We start from the raw sequence: 23,038 nt of genomic DNA, 5'->3' as shown, positions 1-23,038 counted from the left end.
ATCTCTTCTGATCAGGGCTGAGATTTTTAACCGGAACTGTTTACCCGAACCGGATCCGACCCGAAACAGACCGGTTCAGTTTTGGATATGGCCATATTATCCATTGATCTTTGCTTCAAATATCTGTAGATATCTGGTCGGTTTCGGTTATTACCCGAAACTCGATCAGATACCCGAAATAAATAGCTTTAAACTAGAATATTAAAAAAAGTGTTATCACTTCTATTCGAACCCGGATGGGATAAGCGGGGAAACAAATATGTTACTACTAGACCACTTCAACTATTATCTATTTTCTTATGTTATAAATATATATAGCATCTTTATATTAATTCTTATAAAATTGACATTTCAGAGATTTGAACCCGGGTTGGATTGACTAATGGGCCAGTTTGAAACCAATAGATCATTTCGATTTACATGTAAATGATTTTATTTGATAAATATATAAATGATTTACATAGTAAATGAGTACCCGGAACCAATCCGAAACCCGAACCGAACTCCTAAGTACCCATTGGGTAGAAAATTAATTTATCCGAAAAACTGAACCCGAACTGGTGAGATCTGAATCCAATCCGAATATCCGAAGTCCCAGCCCTACTTGTAGCAGCAGGATGCTCTAGTATGTAATTTCTTATGTTAACGCATCTTCTTATCATATCGCATCTTTATATAACTGTATCTGATAGCGGTATACCCAGCTTCAGGAAGATCGGTAAGAATTCATATGATTATTCTCTACTTAGTTCTTAAATTTTGTTGAAATAAGAAATCATAGTATAAGTTCTCTTTTTTTGCCTTGAATGTCAAAATAAATTTTCATAAAGCAAAATTAACAATTTACTAAAATAAAACATATCACTAATTATAACTTACTATAGTAGAACCACACATAACCTCTCATGTCTCATCCTTTCTCTCCTTCATACACTTTTCTTTCTCGCTCTTCCTTAAACCACAAGCAACCCAACAATCTCGTTTCATATATCTCCCTCATTCATCTCTCTTCTCTCTCTTCCACACAAAGCAGAGATGGAGATAAGAAAGGAACCAAATATACCCCAATGACTCTTAAGTCTTAGATTCTAATTCTTCCAGATCCTTCATGGCTCTTCTCTTGACCATTATCCTCTTCCTAACCGGCCTAGCTTCAGCAAGTGGAGGCCCAACCTCTGGTTTTAAACCAGCAGACAACATTCTCATCGACTGTGGGGCCAAGTCTTCAGCCAAAACGCCTGAAGGTAGAGTCTTCAAGAGTGACTCAGAGACGGTTCAATACATAGAAGCCAAAGATGAAATTCAGATCTCTGCCCCACCTTCAGACAAACTCCCTTCTCCTCTTTACCTAACCGCAAGGATCTTCCGCCAAGAAGCCATTTACAAGTTCCACATGACTCAACCAGGCTGGCACTGGGTTCGTCTCCATTTCTTTGCCTTCCCCAATGACAAGTTTGATCTCCAACAAGCAACGTTCTCTGTCTTAACAGAGAAATACGTCTTGCTTCATAACTTCAAGCTGAGTAATAACAACAACAATGATAGCCACCAAGTTGTTGTTCAGAAGGAGTACCTCCTCAACATAACGGATGCTCAGTTCTCTCTCAGGTTCAAACCTATGAAAGACTCTGCCGCTTTCATCAACGCCATAGAAGTTGTGTCTGCTCCAGACGAGCTTATATCTGATGCAGGTACACATACATCATGTAATATTAGTTTCGTCTCAACGGTCAATCGAACTGGAGACCTCTGACACAATAGTCAAGAATCCTTTTCCAATTGAGCTAATGATTTCATGTACGTGTAGGTACTTCTCTTTTCCCTGTCAAGGGTTTTTCTGGTCTGTCTGGATACGCGTACCAGCCGGTTTACAGAGTCAATGTGGGTGGCCCCTTGATCACGCCACAGAACGACACACTAGGAAGAACATGGACACCTGACAAAAAATACCTAAAAGATGAGAATCTTGCAAAGGATGTCAAAACAACCTCCTCTTCTGCCACCATCAAGTACCCTCCTGGAGTCACACCGCTCATCGCACCGCAGACGGTTTACGCAACAGCCGCAGAGATGGCCGACTCTCACACCATAGATCCCAACTTCAACGTCACATGGAACTTCCCATCGAACCCATCGTTTCACTACCTTATCCGTCTCCATTTCTGCGACATTGTCAGCAAGTCGCTCAACGACCTCTACTTCAACGTTTACATCAACGGCAAGACCGCCGTCTCCGGACTTGACCTGTCCACTTTAGCCGGGGGTCTTTCCTCTCCTTACTACAAAGACATCGTTGTGAACTCCACCCTCATGAAACCCGAGCTTCAGGTCCAGATCGGTCCCCTGGGAGAAGACACGGGGACCAAGAACGCAATCTTGAACGGAGTCGAGGTGATGAAGATGAGCAACTCAGTGGACAGTCTCGACGGAGAGTTTGGAGTCGACGGTAGGACAACCGGCGCGGGGAGACACGGGATGGTCGCGACCGCGGGGTTTATGATGATGTTCGGAGCTTTCGTGGGGCTCGGAGCGATGGTTTACAAGTGGAAGAAGAGGCCGCAAGATTGGCAGAAGAGGAACAGCTTCTCCTCTTGGCTGCTTCCCATGCACACCGGGGACACTAGTTTCATGAGCGGCTCTCACAAATCAAACTTGTATAACACCACGCTCGGTGGTCTCGGACGCAGTTTCTCCTTCTCGGAGCTTCAAGAAGTCACCAAGAACTTCGCCGCGTCCGAGATAATCGGCGTGGGTGGATTCGGGAACGTTTACATCGGAACCATAGACGATGGGACGCAAGTGGCGATCAAGAGAGGCAATCCGCAGTCAGAGCAAGGGATCACGGAGTTTCACACGGAGATACAGATGCTCTCTAAGCTCAGGCATAGACACTTGGTGTCTTTGATTGGGTACTGCGACGAGAACTCGGAGATGATTCTTGTTTATGAGTACATGTCCAACGGTCCGTTCAGAGACCATCTCTACGGTAAAGAAGGCATCTCTCCTTTGACGTGGAAACAAAGACTGGAGATATGCATTGGAGCTGCTCGTGGGCTTCATTACTTACACACTGGAACAGCTCAGGGGATTATCCATCGTGACGTCAAATCGACAAACATTCTTCTCGATGATTCTTTTGTTGCTAAGGTTGCTGACTTTGGTCTCTCCAAAGACGTTGGTTTCGGACAGAACTATGTCAGCACCGCGGTTAAAGGTAGTTTCGGGTATTTAGACCCGGAGTACTTCAGGAGACAGCAGCTTACGGACAAGTCAGATGTTTATTCGTTTGGTGTTGTTCTTCTAGAAGCTTTATGTGCAAGACCGGCTATTAATCCTCAGCTTCCGAGGGAACAGGTGAACTTAGCCGAATGGGCTATGCAGTGGAAACAGAAAGGGTTGCTGGAGAAGATCATTGATCCTCATCTCGTTGGCAGTGTGAGTCCTGAATCTATGAAGAAGTTTGCGGAAGCTGCAGAGAAGTGTTTTGCAGAATATGGTGTTGATAGACCATCGATGGGAGATGTGTTGTGGAACTTAGAATATGCTCTTCAACTTCAAGAAGCCTTTTCTCAGGAGAAAACCGAGTCTGATCAGGAGGTTGAAACCGGGAAGAACGTGGCTGCTACTACGGTGGCGGCTCCACCTGTTTCAGCTGCTGCCGCAACAAGTGAAGTTCCGGTTTCTCAGACTGGAGAGAAGGATAAGGATGGCACGGAGGCGGACCAACACTCTGCAACCACCAGGTTTACTCAGTTTGGTAGCCTCAACGGAAGATAAAAGCTGATGAACAAGTTTAGTAATATAATGTGTTTTTTCTTTATTTTTACATTTCGGTATATGAGTGATGGATGAATAATACTCTGTTAGAATTAGGCTTTTAGCTACTCACCCTCCCATATTGTAGCTTGTTGATACTTAGGTTACACAATAAGACATTTTTTCAAGTTTTTATCTTAAGTGTCCGTGAAGTAAACTCCTCCTCTTACTTACTGCCTTGAGATTACCTGTGTATGACCGACCACAAATACATTATATGAATTGAAATAGTAGTTGATACCTCTTCCAAATGAAAAAGTACATCATTTTGGTGACAAGGATTAGAGGATACAAGGGAGCTTTTACAGTTAGTAAAACAGAAAAAGGTGAAAATGTTACACTCTCCGAGTTGCTGAGCTCCCTGCAGAGAGGATCCTGTCCTGTCCTAAACAAAATATTTAACAATCCGGGTTGTTTCTTCCCGCATGAAAGAAACCCTAGTTCATACTTGTAATTCTCGTGACACAACCTCGTAAAGTTAGAAAGAAAATATATAAAAAGAGCAAGGATTCGGAGATGTTTTAAGAAAAAAGTCTACGCAACTCTTTTCTTCTTCTTGCTCACAGTCATGGGATTTTCAATCTCCGTGAGATCATCATCTTCGATCTCCATGAGATAATCATCATCTTCACCCTCGACGTTCTCTGTTTCTCTCTTATGATTCTTGGGCTCTGTCTCGGAGAGTCTTCTCTTCTTAGAAGCAATCTCCGGTCCTGAGGAACTCTCTGTGACATCAACATCGCTCTCATTCTTTGATGTTGACGCGCTCTCACCCTTGGTAGGTGGAGATTGTGTCCATCCAGAGAGAACCATTCCTTCAGGTTCTTTCTCCTCATCGAATTCTTCCCTGTGACAGAACATAATAACCAGAGGATGTCTAAATCGTCTCTTTACGCTAAGATTCCCCAAAACCAAAATGATATTGACACAGGATTTGAAATGTTTTTATAAAAAGAACCTGTGCTTGACATTAATCTTGCAAGACAGCTCTTGTTGAAGATCTTCCACAGTGAGGGTGCTTCCATTGATAACGGGAGAAGGAAGTTCTGATAAAAACTGAAATAAAAACACACTTTAACATGTAAGAAACTGCGAAATCCCAGCCTGTGTCTGAAGAGTAAATTGAATGAACAACCGAGACCGAACCTTCTCGAGATTAGCATTGTAGTTTGCAACCATAATATCATCAAGATCATCACCAACTTCGTAAAGAAGCGAAGCGCCGTGCATAATCAATGGTAGGTTCATTCCAAGCTTGGCTTTGACAATCTTATCAACTAGATCCCTTAGTTTCGATTTCTGAGTATTGATCTCAAGTACTAAAGGGGTCTGTCAAAAATATAAAATTAGAAAAAAAACCAGATGATTGGTAATGCAAGAAAAAATACAAGAAGGAATGCAAAACAGAAGTAATGTGTATACCTTGGAACAGACATAGCAAGAAGGATTAGGTTCAAATGGCTCCACTGGCATAAGAAGCATCTTTCTGCTTGGGTGTTCTAAGCAATATGTCATTCTACAGAGAGACATTGAGAATAAAAATAAGATACTAAGGATTCTAAAGCTTATAAGATACCGTGAAATAAAAGAAACAAACCTGTACTTGTCCTCATCCTTTTTTAGCACTTTGATTGCTTCAATGACAATCAAACCAGCAACAATGGCGTTAGTCGTAGCAACGGCATGAACAATGTTCCCAGCGATACCTTTGGCTTCAAAAAGACTGTGCAAAGGTATTCCAAAAGACTCCGCACGGATATTTGCAGCAGCAGTGACGAATTCTACAGCTAACTGGTCATCTTTGTCAAAAGTAAGGTGTCCTATCTCCTGTAGCAACGTATATACAAAACCATGAATTAATCACTACACTGAAAGCTTATGTATAGACGGGGAGAGTTTAGAGAAAAAGACCTTCTTTCTTTTTGCGAAGAATAACTTCAATGCTTCTATGAACACTAGAGAATTCTGTGTTAGACCCCACAACTCCTGTGGATTCTTCAGGCCAAGCAACGGCATGGCAGAGACCGTCGAATCATCAACATCAGTAGCAGAACAGTTCTGAGTGCTTCCATTTTTCTGAGTCAGACTTTCAGGCAAGACTTCCTTACTGTATATAGGCCTTGGCCTTGTACGATTTTTCCATGTTTCCTCGTTGGACAAAGCCGCTTCAATGTTATAGCCAAACACGTGATCATATATCTTTCTACCATACTGTTCAATATCTTCATCTTCTGCACGCTCGAATACATCTTCTGTTTCTTTGGATGAGCTAGCCTCCTTTTTGGCACGCACGTTAAGATCATTATCCTGATTCTTGTCGCCAAACAATTTCGCAAAGAGCAGGTCTTTCGCCCACACGATACAGTGCACAAACTGTAGGAACAATCCGAAACATCATTGGCAAAATCAAAATCAAGAACTACGTCTTAGGATAAGATAATTCCAGAATACAGTACCTTAGTTGGAGTGCTGGTTATTGTACAGACAGGATATGTCTTAGGAGTAGGTTTGGTTTGGCACTCATAGCATTCTGTCTTTCCCTTTACGTGCACAGTTACCTGAATCAAACACAGAAACAAGTATTAGACAGAGAGAAACGCTATCAGTTAGAAAAATAAGAAGCAGAGGAAAACCTGTCCTAGGAAGCCTGTTGTCCCGCTTTCTACAAGAGGAACATCAGCTGCAAGACAGAGACGATTGACATGACGCCTTGCGTCCAAGTTGTCAAGTCCGTTCAGAACAACATCAAACTGCTTGAAAAAATCAACATCGAACTCCGGATTCTTCACATTTGCATGGTATGATCTTATATTTATGTGAGGCCTAAACCTCAAGACTGCATCTCTAGCAACCTGGTGATACGGCAAAACAAAAAAAAAGATATATTAACTCTTATGAACTCCCATTTAGAGTTATTAGATCAAGGAAAGAAACATTACCTTAGCCTTGGACTGCCCGACATGTGAACGACGGAATAAGAATTGCCTATTGAGGTTACTGACTTCAATGGTGTCCATGTCAATCTGCAACACAAGCGAGTATTGAGCTTAAACAGCACATAACTTTTTAAAAAAAAACTAATCTTTTTTTTTAGTTCTATTGGAGACATATTAAGCAACATTACTAATGTGCAAAGGTAGAATCCTAATAAAAAGCTTAAAGATGTAGATACAATCCTGAACCCTAGAATCAAATCGGAGATTCAAAATGCTTGATCGTTCGTTCGTAACTTACGATATGAATGTCATGGAAGCCAGAAAGAGCGAGAGTTTTGAGTAACTCGCAGCCAATCCCACCAGCTCCGACCATTAGCACTTTCGCCCCCTGAAAACCCCAAAAACGATAAAAAGTTCAAAAAAAAAAGAGCTGGATTGAAATGAGAGTAGCTTTCAGAGAGCTTACTTGAATGGCGGATTGTTGCTGCGGATCCATGGGGAGAGAAGTGAAGAGACGGAGAGATTCGCTATGGCGACGGAGATATGTCAGATCCAGAAAAGATATGAAAGCTTTTTTAGGGCCAAAATGGTTTCAAATCGAAGGAGAAATTAGGGTTTATGTGGATGGATTCGGGAGGAGTTGATTGGAAGAAGAAACTGCTCTAGTGGGGGAAAGAAAGAGACTCCCTTGGGGGCTTTTCTGTAAATTTCCTCTTTCTAGTTTTAGGTGCCGACTGGTTTTCCCGCTACCACCCGAAAACGCAGCTTTTGCGGTTTATAGCAGTTGTTAGCGTTTCGAAACAATCACAGAAAACGCTACAAATCGCTTCAAACCGCTCCGAACCTCTTAAAATCAAAAGCTGGTTCCAGCTAGCGTTTGCGGTTGCGGGCGGTTGCGGGAGGGTAAATTTTTTTTCTTTAAAAACAGAATAAATAAAAATAATACTAAAAATATCCAATAAAAATTTTCAATTGAAATAATAGAAATTGTAAAATGTATTCATATTATATTTCAATTTATATTATAAAATTCAAAACTAAAATATTTTCTATAAATTTTTAAAATTGAATAATATGATTTATAAATATAAATTTTATATTTATCATATTATTATGATTTTTAATATTTTTATAATTACATAAAATGTAAATATTGTTAAATTATTATTTAACAGATGTTGCGTTTTGTAGTTTACCAGTCATAAGAGTCCCGCAAACGCAACAATTTCTAACAGCTATACCAGTCGTACAAATCTCTAAAAAATGCTTAAAACCGCAACCACCCGCACCCGCAAACTCCCGCAACCGCAACCGCAACCGCTGCGGTTATACCAGTCAGGCCCTTACTAGTGTACTGTGGACGTCCGAGTATCTATTAAGCTCCATTTGAGGTTAGATATGGACGGTCCGATTCGATTCGATTATGTGTTAAACCATGTTCGGTACCGTAAACGCAGCGGTAGAGACTAGCGGGCAAGAAAAAAAACACGGAGAACAAAGAAATTAATATAAAAAAATTACAGTGGTGAGATGATAAATTTTACAGAAAAAAATATGAGAAATTGAACCCCATGCACTAAATTTTCGTCCTAACTAAACTAATACCATAAATTTCACACTATGATACATTTTTTCGTAGATACAAATTTATCACATCGTAAATATTTTCTTTAATTTCATCATTTTTTTAGGTTTTAAACAAATTCACTCATTAAAAATTACATATGAAAATTGGATTTGGTTTGGTTTAATTGATTCTAAACTGCTTGGTTAAGAGTAAACCAATTAAATTAATCATCATCTGTGGGTAATTAGGTTTCTAACTTTTGGTTCGAAGAAAAATAGATTTGTAATTTTAATTCATAAGATATAGCACAAGGTTATAGTTTGGTGAGAATTTTATGATATACGATAGTTTTCGTGGGTAAATGGATCATCGATTCATAAAATAATTTGAATTTTTTTATTAATTAACATTCATTAGAAAAATAGCCAAAGCACGATAGCATATATATTGTTGAGTATTTGATAGTATATATTAGATCTTCATGATATAAAATGGCCAACCTACTAATTGGGACTATTTTCATTTCGTTTATATCAAATAGAACGTACACAATATATATACTACACCAAATTGATACCTTTTTCAGAAAGTTTTTTTTTGAGATAGAACCAAATTGATACTTCTTATCTGTATATATAGAATAGAAAAATATTTTCCAATTAGTTAAATATATTACTGTAAAAATTCTACTTGAATTAGACTTTTTAGCCAATATACACAATACTATTCTATAATAATCTACACCAAATTGATACTTCTTATCTATATATAAAATAGAAAGATATATTATATTTAGTTATCTATATATAAAATAGAAAGATATATTCTATTTAGTTAAAAAAAAATCTACTTGAATCAGACCAACAATATCAAAAGGAATTTATAAGAAATATATTATATAAGCATCCGAACAATCATGTAAAAATTATGCAAACTTTGTCAAAAGGAATTTATAAACTATAAACTGGTTCCTTTACAAAAAAAACTATAAACTGGTTTTTACCAAAAGATAAAATAAACCGGTAGCAAAAGACATGGCAGCATCAAAAACAACAATTTTCATCTTTTTCATCCTTTGCTTCTCAGGTTATTTCCTTTCTTATATATATGTATACTTTATATATGGATTAAATCGATTTAAGAAATCAACCAAATTGTAAAATATTTGTTAAAAAATAATAGGCACATTGTTGGTGAACGTCTCTGGACAAGGCAAAGGACTTTCATGCTCGACATCGAAAAATTGTGAGTTGCTATGTTTTACAGGAGCAGGGAGAGGACGTGGGGAGTGTGTGCACGGAAAGTGCAGTTGTTTGGGGCAAAAAGCTGAGACCAAGCTGGTCACGTGCAAAACTAATCGTGATTGTCCCCCTTCTCGCGACTGTCCTAGAAAGAACCATAACGTTTGTCTTCTTGGAGAATGTGTTTGTATACCAACATAATTTGATCAGTCGAAAAGATACACCGCTCCGATCCTACCAATATCAACATATATATATATATATATATATATATATATATATATATATATGTATCGGGATGATGAAATTCTTGTATTCACCATTTTGCTATAATCATAAGTTTTTTTGTTTTGATATTTTCTATTTGCTGACCTGGTCCACTTAATGATATATTGTGGAATAGTCTGAAACGTACCATAATGTCTTATCCGAATTTGGAATATTTTTCAACTAATGTTAGGAGTGGTCCAATCGCCTGTTATGACCGACCATGTTGGCCGACCATGTTAGCCACTTAGGCCGAAGTCCAAATCCAAATGGACTAAATAACAATAATTTAATTCACAACAAAAATTGAATTCATGATCAACATTGGTACACGCTGAACCTCAAAAAATTACCACTAAACTACTACCACTTAGTTATTACCATCATAAATAGTGTAGACTAGAAACATTTTATAGTTATTTATTAATGCTTCCTTGCTAATTTAAAACACTATCAAGAAATTTATTATTTATATTTTATTTGAAAATTATGACATTCTATAAATGGTTTAAATTTTATTACTATACTATATCTATTATTAATAAATAAATTATTAAAGTTATTTAATAATATTTTTCGACTATATAAAATTAAGAGTTTTACTTAATATTTAATTATGTGTTTTTTGTGTTGCTTAATTTTTTAATTTAAAATTATTTTTAGACGCAATATATATAAGAATTATATTTTATTATAAATGCATTTTAAGTTTTTGACAATTTTATTATATCAACTAGGTAAGGAACCCACGCGATATCGCGTGGAAACTCACTTTCTATAAATAAATATATTATTTTATAATCTATATTTTATATATAAAAAAATTTCAAATAAAATTTTATTTCAAACCGTAGAACATATGTATTCATATTTATTTATGGATAATATTAAAAATGTATCTTTGATAGTTTTAAATTATTAGTTTAAGTAAGTTACTCTAAATTTTGAAATTATATCACTTTATAAGAATTAAAAAATCTCTCTTTAAACATTAAAATATTTTGAAATCAAAATATATTGTTAATTATGTCGTCAACGAAGAAGTACAAATGACTCGTAACCTAATTTAATTTAGTTAGTATTACAAAATCATTAGATATGTGTAATATGAAAAAATAAAGACAGACATATTTGTCTAAATTTAAATACTAACTAATACACAATTCTTGAAACAAATAATAAGAAGACACATCTCAATATATAATGAAAAGACATAACTTTTAACAAGAAATAAAATTCCTACAAAAATACACAATTTCTCAACATTGTAGTTTTTTCTCATGTAAAAATTATATGAGATGAAATTTTCATGTATAAAACTTAAGAGATTCAGATTTTCATATTAATACCCTGATTTTTAGATATAAAACAATTACAAATATTTATGAAATATTAATAAATAGATATAAGCATAATAAAAACAAAAATACACAAATATTTGTATAAAAAATTAAGAGATGCAACTTTTCATATATATGAATAGTCACATCTTTTTAATTTAAAGGTTGCTGTTTTGAAATGATAATTATATGAATAGTTGTAATTTTTCAATTTAAATAGTCACATCTTTCCCATTAAAAAGTAGTTATTTTGAAATGATACACATATGAATAGTCACAACTTTTTATTTAAATAATTACATATTTTCAATTTAAATACTAATTAATACATAATTCTTAAAAGAAATAATTAAAGGACACATCTTAAGATATAATGAAAAAACAAAAATTCCTACAAAAATACATAGTTTTCAACATTGTTGGGGGTTTTTCTCATGTAAAAATTTATGTGATGCAATTTTCATGTATAAAACTTAAGAGATTCAAATTTTTCATATTAATACACTGATTTTTAGATATAAAACAGTTACAAATTTTTGTGAAATATTAATAAATAGATATAAGCATAATAAAAACGAAAATACATAAATATTTGTATAAAAATTAAAAGATGCAACTTTCCATATATATGATAGTCACATCTTTTTAATTTAAAGGTTTTTGTTTTGAAATGATAAATATATGAATAGTTGTAACTTTTCAATTTAAATAGTCACATTTTTTCAATTTAAAAGTAGTTATTTTGAAATGATACATATATGAATAGTACAAATTTTCATTTAAATAATTACATATTTTCAATGTAAATACTAACTACTACACAGTTCATAAAACAAATAATGAAAGAACACATCTTAAGATATAATGAAAACAAAAAAAAATCCTACAAAAATACACAATTATTCAACATTGTTTTGGGTTTTCTCATGCAAAACAATTTATGAGATGCAGTTTTCATGTATAAAACTTAAGAGATTCAAATTTTCATCTTAATACACTTATTTTTAGATATAAAAATTACAAATATTAATAAATAGATATAAGCATAATAAAAACGAAAAATACATAAATATTTGTATAAAAATTAAGAGATGCAACTTTCATATATATGAATAGTCGCATCTTTTTAATTTAAAGGTGATTATTTTGAAATGATAATTATATGAATAGTTGTAACTTTTGAATTTAAATAGTCACATCTTTTCAATTAAAATAGTTATTTGAAATAATACATATATGAGTAGTCATAACTTTTTATTAAAATAATTATATTTTAAATTTAAATACTAACTAATACATATTTCTTAAAACAAATAATGGAAAAAAAATTCCTACAAAAATACACAATTTTCAATATTGTTTGGGTTTTTCTCATGTAAAAAAATTATGAAATGCAATTTTCATGTATAAAACTTAAGAGATTCAAATTTTCATATTAATACACTGATTTTTAGATATAAAACAATTACAAATATTTATGAAATATTAATAAATAGTTATAAGCATAATAAAAACGAAAATACATAAATATCTGTATGAAAATTAAGAGATACAACTTTCCATATATATGAATAGTCACATCTTTTTAATTTAAAGATGTTTATTTTGAAATGATAATTATATGAATAATTGTAACTTTTTAATTTAAATAGTCACATATTTTCAATTAAAAGCAGTTATTTTGAAATGATACATATATGAATAGTCACAACTTTTCATTTAAATAATTACATATTTTCAATTTAAATACTAACTAAATACACCGTTCTTAAAACAAATAATGGAATGACACATCTTAAGATATAATGAAAATACACAATTTTTAACAAACAAAAAAATTCCTATAAAAACACACAACTTTTCAACATTGTTTGGGATTCCTATTATTAGTATATTTTGATCACTTATCTAATAAAATATTTTCTTTTAGTTTTTGGTTATTTTTTATTATATTAATTTATAATCAATAGTGTAATCTAATAAATAAATCTAATTATCCACGGTAACAACAATTTGATTAATTTTTATTGTAATAATTTTTAATCAATTATCTAATCAAATAAATTTAATTTTTTTTTATTTTGGCTAATTTTATTATATTAATTTATAATCTACAGTCTCATCGAATATATAAGTTTAGTAATTATTAACAATAACAATGATTTTAATCAGTTTTAACTTTTAACGTGAAAGTTCAGATTGAATATCAGCAAGATCACAATTTCAAAGTTGTGACCCAACATGTTTAAATCTATATTCCAACCACAACATGTTTAAATCTATATTAATAATAGTGTATATATATATATATATATATATATATATAATAATAACATTAGCAAGATCACAATTTCGCAGTTGTGACCCAACATGTTTAAATCTATATTCCAACCACAACTGCTGTCTTTCGTCTGCTTGTCTTATATTATACATAGAACGGCTTTGGGTTCTCATTTCTATAAGAGCTTTCATTCTTCTGATTCTTTTCCAATCTTCTGTGGTGTTATTTTGAAAGATTTAACTAAAAATTTTAACTCTATGAAAAATAGACTGGTTTTGAGCTTTTAGTCGGCATATTGTTGGTTAACTTTGTGTAGTAATGGTGTCACATAATAATTCGAAAAAGAAAAATATAAACATGTAAAAAAAATTAACACTGAATTTCATTAAATATCAAAAAGGATCACAAGGATCGATTACAAACATAACAATATGGTTTAACTAAACAAATGACTAAGCCAAGAAGGAAAACCAATTGCAATGTATGAATGATATCGATCGCCTTTGATCACACTATCAGCAATTAGCTTAGTACCTTTGATATCTTTAGGAGAATGGAGTTGAAAATTCCAATCCAAGAAAGCGTGAAGCAAGTCTAGAGCTTTGGAGGAATAAAACTTTAGAGAAGGCCAGGCCGAAAGTTTGGAGATGGCAGCGATCAAATCATCGTCCTCACTTGCAAAAACATGTAAATTTATAGGCAGTTTTTTCAAATGATCCTAAAATAGCTTTTTATTCATCAGAAAATCCACAAGGAAGAAAATAATCAAAAATGTTTTATTAAAGATGTGAAAAACTTTTCAACCTTTACTTTTATAAGTATGGATACAAGTTATGACTTGGAATGAAAAACAATTCCGAATCAACTTTGTCTACGAAGAAGGAAGCTATAGTATTTAAATATACATAACTATTTAATAAATAATAAAATAAATTATTATTTTTAATATTATTTTTTTGAATTCAAACTTTTTTTATTTTTCCAAATTTATTTTTCAAATTTTATTTTGAAATTCAAAAAATATTGTGTTGAAACTATTTTAAAATTTCATTTGAAATTTTTAATATTTATTTATTTATTTTTTAAAATCCTAAATCCCACATCTCAAATTTAAATCTAAAGTTAGAGAGAAATAACTTAAACTACCACATTTTTAATACCATATTTTATATTTATCTTAACCATATTTATCTTTGAGAAATTCTCTTGGATAGTCATTTTTAATTTATCTTCATAAAATAGATTTCAAGGAGGAAATTAACCAAAAGATGTTTTATTAAATAGTAAAATATGTATTTATACCCCTTGGATTAACTTATATATACTTAGGGTTCGGATTTAAGAAGAAGGTTTTGGGATGAGGTTTCAAATTATAAAAAATAAAAAAATAATATTAAAATTTTCAAAATTTAAAGAAGGCTATTCTGGTCATTTTATTTTTAAAGGTTATTTTCCCAAAACTTAAAAATGCTATTTGAGAGGATTACCCTTTATCTTTAGTTTCTAAGAGGTAAATAACCTCCTGATTAATTAAGTTAGATTTATGTTTAGATTTGAAGGGTGTAATTTTTGGATTATGGCTTTGGATTTTAATAAATATATGAATATGAATAAATAATTAAAATTTAAAATAAAAATTATAAATATAGTTTCATTTTTTAATTTCAAAATAAAATTTAAAAAGAAATAGAAAAAATCAAAAAATAAAATTATAAAATTTTTTAATTGAAAACCTATAATTTGATAACTATAAAAGTTATTTTAATCTTTTTATTATTTATTAAATAGTTATTTATAAAGCAATGATAGAATAGTGTTTTACCTATTTAACGAAGAAAATATTTGTGAAAATGTCATAAAATGAAAGTAAATATGAATAATAGTACCAAGCATGAGGTAAACATGAAATTTTTAAATTTTAGATTATTTAATCATATGAGTATAAATTTCTATTTACTTTTAATGATTTTTTGGTTATTTTGAACATTGAAAACTATATAGTGCAATTCTTTTATATAGATCATTTTCAATATTTTGTCACAAAAAGAGACGCTAGAGAGGAAAATAACCAAAATGTTTCATTTAATAGGTAAAAAGACCCTAATACCATATATATAAATACAAATAAAAAATAAAAAGTAATTTTATAGTTTTAGATTATATGTTTTTAAATCGAACTTTTTATAAACCTTTTTTAATTTTGTTTTCGATTTTTCCTTTTCCAAATTTTCTTTTTGTAATTCGAAAAAATTTTGAATCTATTCTTTCAAAAATTTATTTTCAAATTTTTAATATTTATTTGTATTTTATAAAGTTTAAACCTTAATTTCAAATCTCCACCCTTTAACTCTAAATCTTAAAGTTTATATTAGTTAAGTCTAGAGATATAAGTGCATATTTGTCAAAAAAAAAATAGTGCTATCACAAGGTATTTCTCAACTATATATGTGATAAAAAAATTAAGTTCATCATAGGAAATTTCTCAAAATTTATTATGTTAACAAACGACAAAAAAAAATATTATGTTAACAATTTCGGTTGTATTATATTTGGGTTTTTCTGAAAAGACATATATGTGTTATTTTTCCATGAACCGTTAATAAACCCTAGACTGAAGGTTTCTTTCTCGGCTAACTCGAACCTCAATCTCTGGCAAGTTTTCTCTGAAAGGCACCGATCAATCTAATGGGGAAGAACAAGAAGAAAGAGAGGAAAGATGGAGAAGAAACATCTCAACACTCTGCTGCCACTGTATGCGTCTCTGGCTTGCCTTATACCTTCACCAACGCTCAGGTACCTTCCTCAGATTACTGTTTGTTAGTTCGAGTTCGGATTTCGAGAATACGAGCTCCTGAATTTCAGCTGACTTATTCAAAATTGTTGTCTTCAGCTTGAAGAAGCCTTCAGCGACGTTGGTCCCGTTAGGCTTTGCTTTATGGTCACAAACAAAGGATCTGATGAACACCGTGGCTTTGCTTTTGTCAAATTGTGAGCTATAACCCACTTGTTGAAACTAACTGACTCAAAGTGATAATATATTAATAATGTGTCCTTTTGGCAGTGCTTTGCCAGAAGATGCTAACCGTGCCATTGAGTTGAAGAACGGTTCTACTGTTGGTGGCCGTAGGATTACTGTTAAACAAGCCACTCATCGCCCTTCTCTTAAAGAGCGTCGTACAAAAGCAGCCCGAGGTTGTTGTTGTAGTAGTATACTTTTGGATAGTTTCAATTAATATTGTTTATCTCAGCATTCACCCTATTCATTGACATGGAGTTCTTATGTTACATTTTTTCTTAATTTTCTCTAGGGGTCTCATTACCTGATACTTCACAGACAGAGAGTGACAACAAGGACAGTTTGGTCCCTGATACTGAGACAGACAAGCAAGGTATAAGTCTGCCTAGATTTGGTTTCTTTGTCTAAATTGGTTTGGTTCTCCCTTATCAACGTATCTGTATTTGTATCAGTTCCTCCACCCGAGGAAAAAATAGAGAAGATGCCAATTGAGCGCAAAAAACCAACGAAGCTTCGTGTTGATTTAGCTGATAAAGAAACATGTTCAGATAAGCAAAGGTATGAGTCTATAATAACGTGCTGGTTTTTGTATAGATATATACAAAATGAATCTATTATCGTCATTTGTAATTGTAAGGAAGACTATCTTATTGAAATCAACTCATGTTGTTTAAAACATTTGAAGAACAATTCGGTGGGGAGGTAAGCATTATTTGTTATAAACTGATTAGCGTCCGGAACAATTCATGATCTCTTGATATTTTGTTGGAGGCAGGGCTCAAAGGTTCTTTATAAACTGATTTTTTTTCTTGTTATTTCTTAAGTTTCATACATGAAGCTGTGTATGTGTTTCTCATGGATATTCTTTTTGGAAATTGCAGGCTAAACCTAGTGAAATTAAAGAGGTCTTTTCAGCAGTAGGGTTTGTATGGGATGTTTTTATTCCTAAAAATTTCGAAACTGGGTATGTTCTAACTCGTCTGGGTGGTTTCTTTGGTTATGAATAAATGAATGTAACACTATACTCATTTTGTGATTTATATTGGCAGGTTACCCAAGGGTTTTGCATTTGTTAAATTCACGTGTAAGAGAGATGCAGAAAATGTATGATCTTGAAACATGGTTATTTTTGATTTGGTCATGACTCATGTTCTATTCAGATCTCTTGTCTTACTTTATTTTGGCATCTTCAGGCAATTCAAAAGTTCAACGGGCACATGTTTAGCAAGAGACCTATAGCGGTAGACTGGGCTGTACCTAAGAATCTCTATAACGGTGCAGCTGATGCCGTTAATACTCCAGAAGATGGTACGTTACCATATTAATTTTATTGCTGGGAATCTTATAATTAAATTGTTTTAATCTTTTTGTAGTTATTGTGTATGGGATCTGATAATATATTAGTGGCCGTGCCCGTAGTTTTATTTTCCTAATTCTAACAGAATATTCATACTTTTTGGCAGGTGAAAAAAATGGAAGTGATGAGGACAGTGATAACAGTAGTGTGGATTTGGAGGAGGTTGATGATGCTGTAGAGAGCCACCAACACCAACCTTCTCGAGATGATACTGATGATGAGGAGGAGGACAGCAGCAACAAACCAAGTGAATCAGATGAACTAGAGAAAGATGCTGTGACCGATGCGAATTTTGAAGAGGAAGCAGATCTTGCGAGAAAATTGCTTAAGAACCTGCTTGCGTCTTCAAAAGTAACCATTGCTTCTTCTCATGATGGAGAGACAGAGGAGTCATATAGTAACAAACTCGAGGGTTCATCAGCTAACCCTGTCATTGAATCTCCTGGTGTCTCTGTACCTTTGAAATCCAGTAAAACCAAAGAGGTGGCTACTAAAGAAACGCAGGAAAATGATGATTTTAAGAGAACTGTGTTTATAAGCAACATCCCGTTTGATGTTAGTAAGGAAGAAGTCACACAGAGGTTTACCGTATTTGGGCAAGTTGAATCTTTATTCCTAGTTCTCCACCCAGTCACAAAGTATGCATCCTCCCTCCTATGCTTTTGAAAGTTCATTTAATCATAAAAAAAACGCTGGTGTTTTTTCACATTTGTCTCTATGTGTTTTTTCTTTTCCTTTTACAGACGACCAAAAGGGACGGCATTTCTCAAGTTCAAAACAGAAGATGCATCAGATGCAGCCATTTCAGCAGCCAGTACTGCCTCAAGTGTCGGTGTCCTTCTTAAAGGCAGGCAACTGAGCGTTATGAGAACTGTGGATAAGAAATCTGCACAGGACATAGGACTCGAAAAGACAAAGGAGAAGAATCTTGACCATCGGAATCTTTATCTTACTAAGGTACACACTTCTCTCCCCTTCCTCTGGAAAAAAAAAATCAGAAATTAGCATTCACTAATGTTGATCCTGTTTTGGCTGCTTCCACAGGAAGGTCTGATCCTTGAAGGTACACCTGCTGCGGAGGGTGTGTCCGGAGAAGATATGGACAGGCGACGAAGGTAGCCTTTTTTTTTTGAGTACTTTCTCAGACATGAGTCTTACCGTCTAGGGAAAAAAGAGATGATTGAGCATGTGTGGGGTTTTGCTTTGCAGATTGCATGAAAACAAAATGAAAAAGCTTCAGTCTCCTAACTTCCATGTATCTAAAACGAGGATTGTCATCTATAACTTGCCAAAGTCCATGAATGAAAAGCAACTAGAAAAGCTCTTAGTTGATGCTGTTACCTCTCGAGCTACAAAGCAGAAGCCAAGTATCCGACAGGTCACATATTTCTCTTCCTTTGTAGGTCAAATATAGTTCTTGTCATCATCTTTAATCTGCTTTCTCTTTTTATTTGGATGCAGATCAAGTTCTTACAAAACGAGAAGAAGGGTAAAGTTGATACGAAGAACTACTCACGTGGAGTTGCGTTTGTAGAGTTCACGGAGCATGACCATGCTCTTGTTGCCCTGAGAGTACTCAACAACAATCCTGGTAATCATTACTGAATTCTAATCTCTTTTTTTTTTCATTTAATAATATGATGTGATGCACACTGTAGTTAAATGGATCCCATAAGATGAGATAAAACATATATCCATGTAACATATGATAAGTAAAATCCAAGAATCACAATCTGATATTATTACATTAACGGTCATTTGGTTTTGGCAGAGACATTTGGCCCTCAACACCGTCCGGTTAATGAATTTGCTGTTGATAACGTCCAGAAGCTGAAGCTACATAAAGCTAACCAACAGTTTCAACGCAATAGACATAACGAATCTGAGGAGAAGCAGGCAGAAGACATTCATCCAGGCAATGATTTAAAACGAAGAAGAACGAGGGATGGTGATAACACTGGTTCAGTGGAAGAGAATGCAAGCGGGTTCAAGAAGAAGAAGCCTATGCGTCCACGTGAAGAGAGGAAAAAACAAGCAAAACCAGAGGAGAAGTCTCTCTCAGTGAAAGAAGATGCAGGGAACAAGAGGCCTATGCGCACACATGACAATACTAAAGAATCACCACCAAACCCGAAGAAGATCTCCAAAGACGTGAGCGATGCGCCAAGAAAGAGAATGTTTGAAGATTTTGAAGAGACTAGAGGTGGAGGGAGTGTAAGCGGGCAAAGGAAGAGAAAGAATCAGAACGAGAAGCAGAAGAAGAAGCAAGGTGGACCTCCTGAGGTTCAGGACAAACTCGATATGTTGATTGAACAGTACCGGTCTAAGTTCTCGCAGAGCTCAGCCAAAACCGGTCCACAAAAACAGAGTTTCGGACAAGTCAGGCGATGGTTCCAGTCCTGATACCTCGAAAAAATCTCATTTTTGTTTTCTATTCCCATAACCTGACCGGAACCAAACCATGGATTTGTTTTGAACCGATTTAGTAAAAGAGAACCGGTTTAGCAAACATGTCAACGAAAATAGCATGTTTGAATATAGCCTATAACGGTTAGTCATCTAATCCCGGAATAAGCAGAATACATGCGTGCGCCAACTAACATTCCCGCGGGAGTCAATCTGTTAACACGTGGCAGATTATAGTTGGTTACAATTTAGTTAGTTTCACACGTTCCGCTTTTTCCGATTTTAAAAATCTATATATAAACCGGTCTCTCGGCCTCTCTGCTTTCTCCCTTATACACACGATGGATCATATTAGGGTTTTATTCTCAGTTTCTCTTCTCTTCGCATTCCTCGTCTCCGTTTCGTTTTGCGATAACGACGACGGCGATGATATTTTGATCCGGCAAGTGGTTAACGGATCGGAGCCGAAAGTATTATTATCATCGGAGGATCACTTTTCTCTGTTCAAGAGGAGATTCGGAAAGGTTTACGGTTCTCTCGAGGAGCACCGCCACAGATTCTCTGTTTTCAGATCTAATCTCCAGAGAGCGATGCGTCATCAGAAGATGGATCCTTCTGCTCGCCACGGCGTCACGCAGTTCTCCGATCTGACTCCTTCTGAGTTCAGGAGGATGCATTTAGGGGTTAGAGGTGGGTTTAAGCTTCCCAAGGACGCTAACCAGGCGCCGATTCTTCCTACGGAGGGTCTTCCTGAGGATTTTGATTGGAGAGATCGTGGAGCTGTTACTCCCGTCAAAAATCAGGTACATATAAGTGCCGCTATGACGCTTTTCAAAAAATATTAATGGTATATTTAATGATGTAGTTGAATAGTTTAAAAAGAATTATAGCTTTATTTATATATACTTGACATCTTTATTATTTTTCTAAACTTGGATGCTGTTCGACCGCACTCGCTATTAGACGGCCTGTTAATATATATATATAACGATGATATTTAGAATTTGGATGTTGATTGATTTGTTTGGTGCAGGGATCATGTGGATCATGTGGATCGTGCTGGAGTTTCAGCACTACGGGCGCGCTTGAAGGTGCTCACTTCCTCTCAACTGGCCAACTTGTTAGCCTCAGTGAACAACAGCTCGTTGATTGTGATCACGAGGTCAGTCTTAGCTTCGTCTCGTCTCTTTGTTTGATCATGATTTCTTATAGAGTTTGTTTGGGAATCACACTATTGTTTTTAAGGTTCTAAAGTTATGCAACATTGTGTTGTTTGCTCATTAATCTTCTTTGTTTGTAGTGTGATCCTGAACAGGAAGGTTCATGTGACTCTGGTTGCAACGGCGGCCTAATGAACAGCGCCTTTGAGTACACCCTCAAAACCGGAGGGCTTATGCGAGAGGAAGACTATCCCTACACAGGCACTGATGGTGGGACCTGTAAGTTGGACAAGTCTAAGATTGTTGCCTCTGTTTCCAACTTCAGTGTTGTCTCTATTAACGAAGATCAAATCGCTGCAAATCTTGTCAAAAACGGTCCTCTTGCTGGTATTAACTCTCTCTCCCTCTCTCCATTCCTAGCATCACTGATGATTAACTAACCTTTAATAATGCTAAATCTGAGTTTTGGACTTTGCAGTGGCTTTAAATGCAGCTTACATGCAAACCTACATTGGAGGAGTCTCGTGCCCTTACATATGCTCGAAGCGGCTCAACCATGGTGTGTTGTTGGTGGGTTATGGCTCGGCCGGTTTTTCTCAGGCAAGGTTCAAGGAAAAGCCGTATTGGATCATCAAAAACTCATGGGGAGAAACCTGGGGCGAGAATGGTTTCTATAAGTTATGTAAAGGCCGTAACGTTTGCGGCATTGACAGTATGGTTTCCACCGTCGCTGCCGCTGTCTAGAGGGTTTTTATTATTATTAAGCAATCTGAGCTCTTTAGCATAGGACTGGGCATTTTATCCGTTAAATTTGATTCGATTCGTTATCCGTTGCTATTCGATTCGAAAATTCCGAATATCCGTAAGCTTTCGAAGCAAAGCAAATACTAAAATTCAATATCCGTCAAAATCGAAGCAAATCACAAATATTAAAATTTTGGGAAGCGAATATCCGATCCGATCCGTCAATATATAAATACATGTATATTTTGATTATATTTAAAGTTTTAAATGTATAAAATTATATAATTATTATTCTAATATATTATTTGATAGATTCTATTCATATTATTACTTATATAAAAGTATTACATAAAAGGAAGAGAAAATATTTACGATAATTATAATTTTTTTTTAAGTTTTGTGTTATTATAATTTTAACTAAGTTTAAAAATTTACAAAATATGAAGATTCATTGCTTTTTTTAATTTTTATCTTTTATATCATGCAAAAAATATATTTTACAAAACAAATTTGTATCAAATTTTTAAGATTATTTGTATTAATCAAAACAAATGAGAGAACCGTAAGTATCCGCGAATATCCGCAAATATCTATTTATTTTCCGGATATCCGTTTTTCCGAATATCCGTATTTTTCCGAAGCAAAGCAAATCGAAAAATCAGATATCCGTAACATTCGAAGCAAATCACAAATACCTTCAAAAACCCGAATATCCGATCCGTGCCCAGGCCTACTTTAGCATTTGTCTCTTGTTCCAGTTATAAAACCTGTAAATAAATTAAAAGAAATGCATTTCTCGGTGAATCTTTTGTTTGGAAAACCAACACATCGAAAGAACAATCTCAAAGAAGATAAAGAAACGTCACATGATCTCTCGTTTCATAAAATGCATGAATTTTTTTTTATT

At 34.3% G+C, this 23,038-nt stretch overlaps 3 protein-coding genes and 1 pseudogene across 4 annotated transcripts; 3 read left to right on the top strand and 1 right to left on the bottom strand.

The window, feature by feature from the left end:
* Positions 1 to 1,035: 1,035 nt before the first annotated feature.
* On the top strand, positions 1,036 to 3,884 carry LOC108854138 (probable receptor-like protein kinase At2g21480; annotated as a pseudogene).
* Positions 3,885 to 4,011: 127 nt separating this feature from the next.
* LOC108835144 (SUMO-activating enzyme subunit 2-like) lies at positions 4,012 to 7,460 on the bottom strand. The gene is made up of 11 exons (XM_018608432.2): positions 7,219 to 7,460; positions 7,051 to 7,140; positions 6,756 to 6,839; positions 6,450 to 6,668; positions 6,273 to 6,374; positions 5,728 to 6,189; positions 5,414 to 5,643; positions 5,239 to 5,332; positions 4,963 to 5,145; positions 4,775 to 4,872; positions 4,012 to 4,663 (listed from the first exon to the last, which is right to left on the bottom strand). Exons 1-11 carry the CDS (start codon positions 7,246 to 7,248, stop codon positions 4,351 to 4,353), a joined length of 1,905 nt encoding a protein of 634 aa, XP_018463934.1. The 5' UTR covers positions 7,249 to 7,460; the 3' UTR covers positions 4,012 to 4,350.
* An 8,589-nt stretch (positions 7,461 to 16,049) lies between these two features.
* On the top strand, positions 16,050 to 20,330 carry LOC108853297 (uncharacterized). Its single transcript, XM_057008222.1, has 15 exons — positions 16,050 to 16,241; positions 16,339 to 16,436; positions 16,510 to 16,640; positions 16,757 to 16,837; positions 16,917 to 17,022; positions 17,236 to 17,248; positions 17,346 to 17,428; positions 17,514 to 17,568; positions 17,658 to 17,772; positions 17,928 to 18,459; positions 18,565 to 18,778; positions 18,866 to 18,936; positions 19,031 to 19,199; positions 19,283 to 19,412; positions 19,593 to 20,330. The coding sequence occupies exons 1-15, from the start codon at positions 16,134 to 16,136 to the stop codon at positions 20,222 to 20,224; spliced, it is 2,538 nt and encodes an 845-aa protein (XP_056864202.1). The 5' UTR covers positions 16,050 to 16,133; the 3' UTR covers positions 20,225 to 20,330.
* A 214-nt stretch (positions 20,331 to 20,544) lies between these two features.
* LOC108852300 (probable cysteine protease RD19B) lies at positions 20,545 to 22,921 on the top strand. 2 transcript variants are annotated; one of them, XM_057008509.1, is made up of 5 exons: positions 20,545 to 21,030; positions 21,261 to 21,389; positions 21,528 to 21,774; positions 21,866 to 22,172; positions 22,874 to 22,921. In XM_057008509.1, the coding sequence occupies exons 1-4, from the start codon at positions 20,569 to 20,571 to the stop codon at positions 22,129 to 22,131; spliced, it is 1,104 nt and encodes a 367-aa protein (XP_056864489.1). In that variant the 5' UTR covers positions 20,545 to 20,568; the 3' UTR covers positions 22,132 to 22,172; positions 22,874 to 22,921. The 2 variants fall into 2 exon arrangements, with proteins under 2 accessions (XP_056864489.1, XP_018481304.2); XM_018625802.2 differs by lacking the exon at positions 22,874 to 22,921 and having other exon boundaries at positions 21,866 to 22,214.
* Positions 22,922 to 23,038: the final 117 nt, after the last annotated feature.

This window comes from Raphanus sativus, chromosome 4, assembly GCF_000801105.2.
Source record: "Raphanus sativus cultivar WK10039 chromosome 4, ASM80110v3, whole genome shotgun sequence".
Classification (NCBI taxonomy): Eukaryota; Viridiplantae; Streptophyta; class Magnoliopsida; order Brassicales; family Brassicaceae; genus Raphanus; species Raphanus sativus.
The sequence above is the reverse complement of the archived record's forward strand: the minus strand, read 5'-3'. Positions and strand labels throughout refer to the sequence as shown.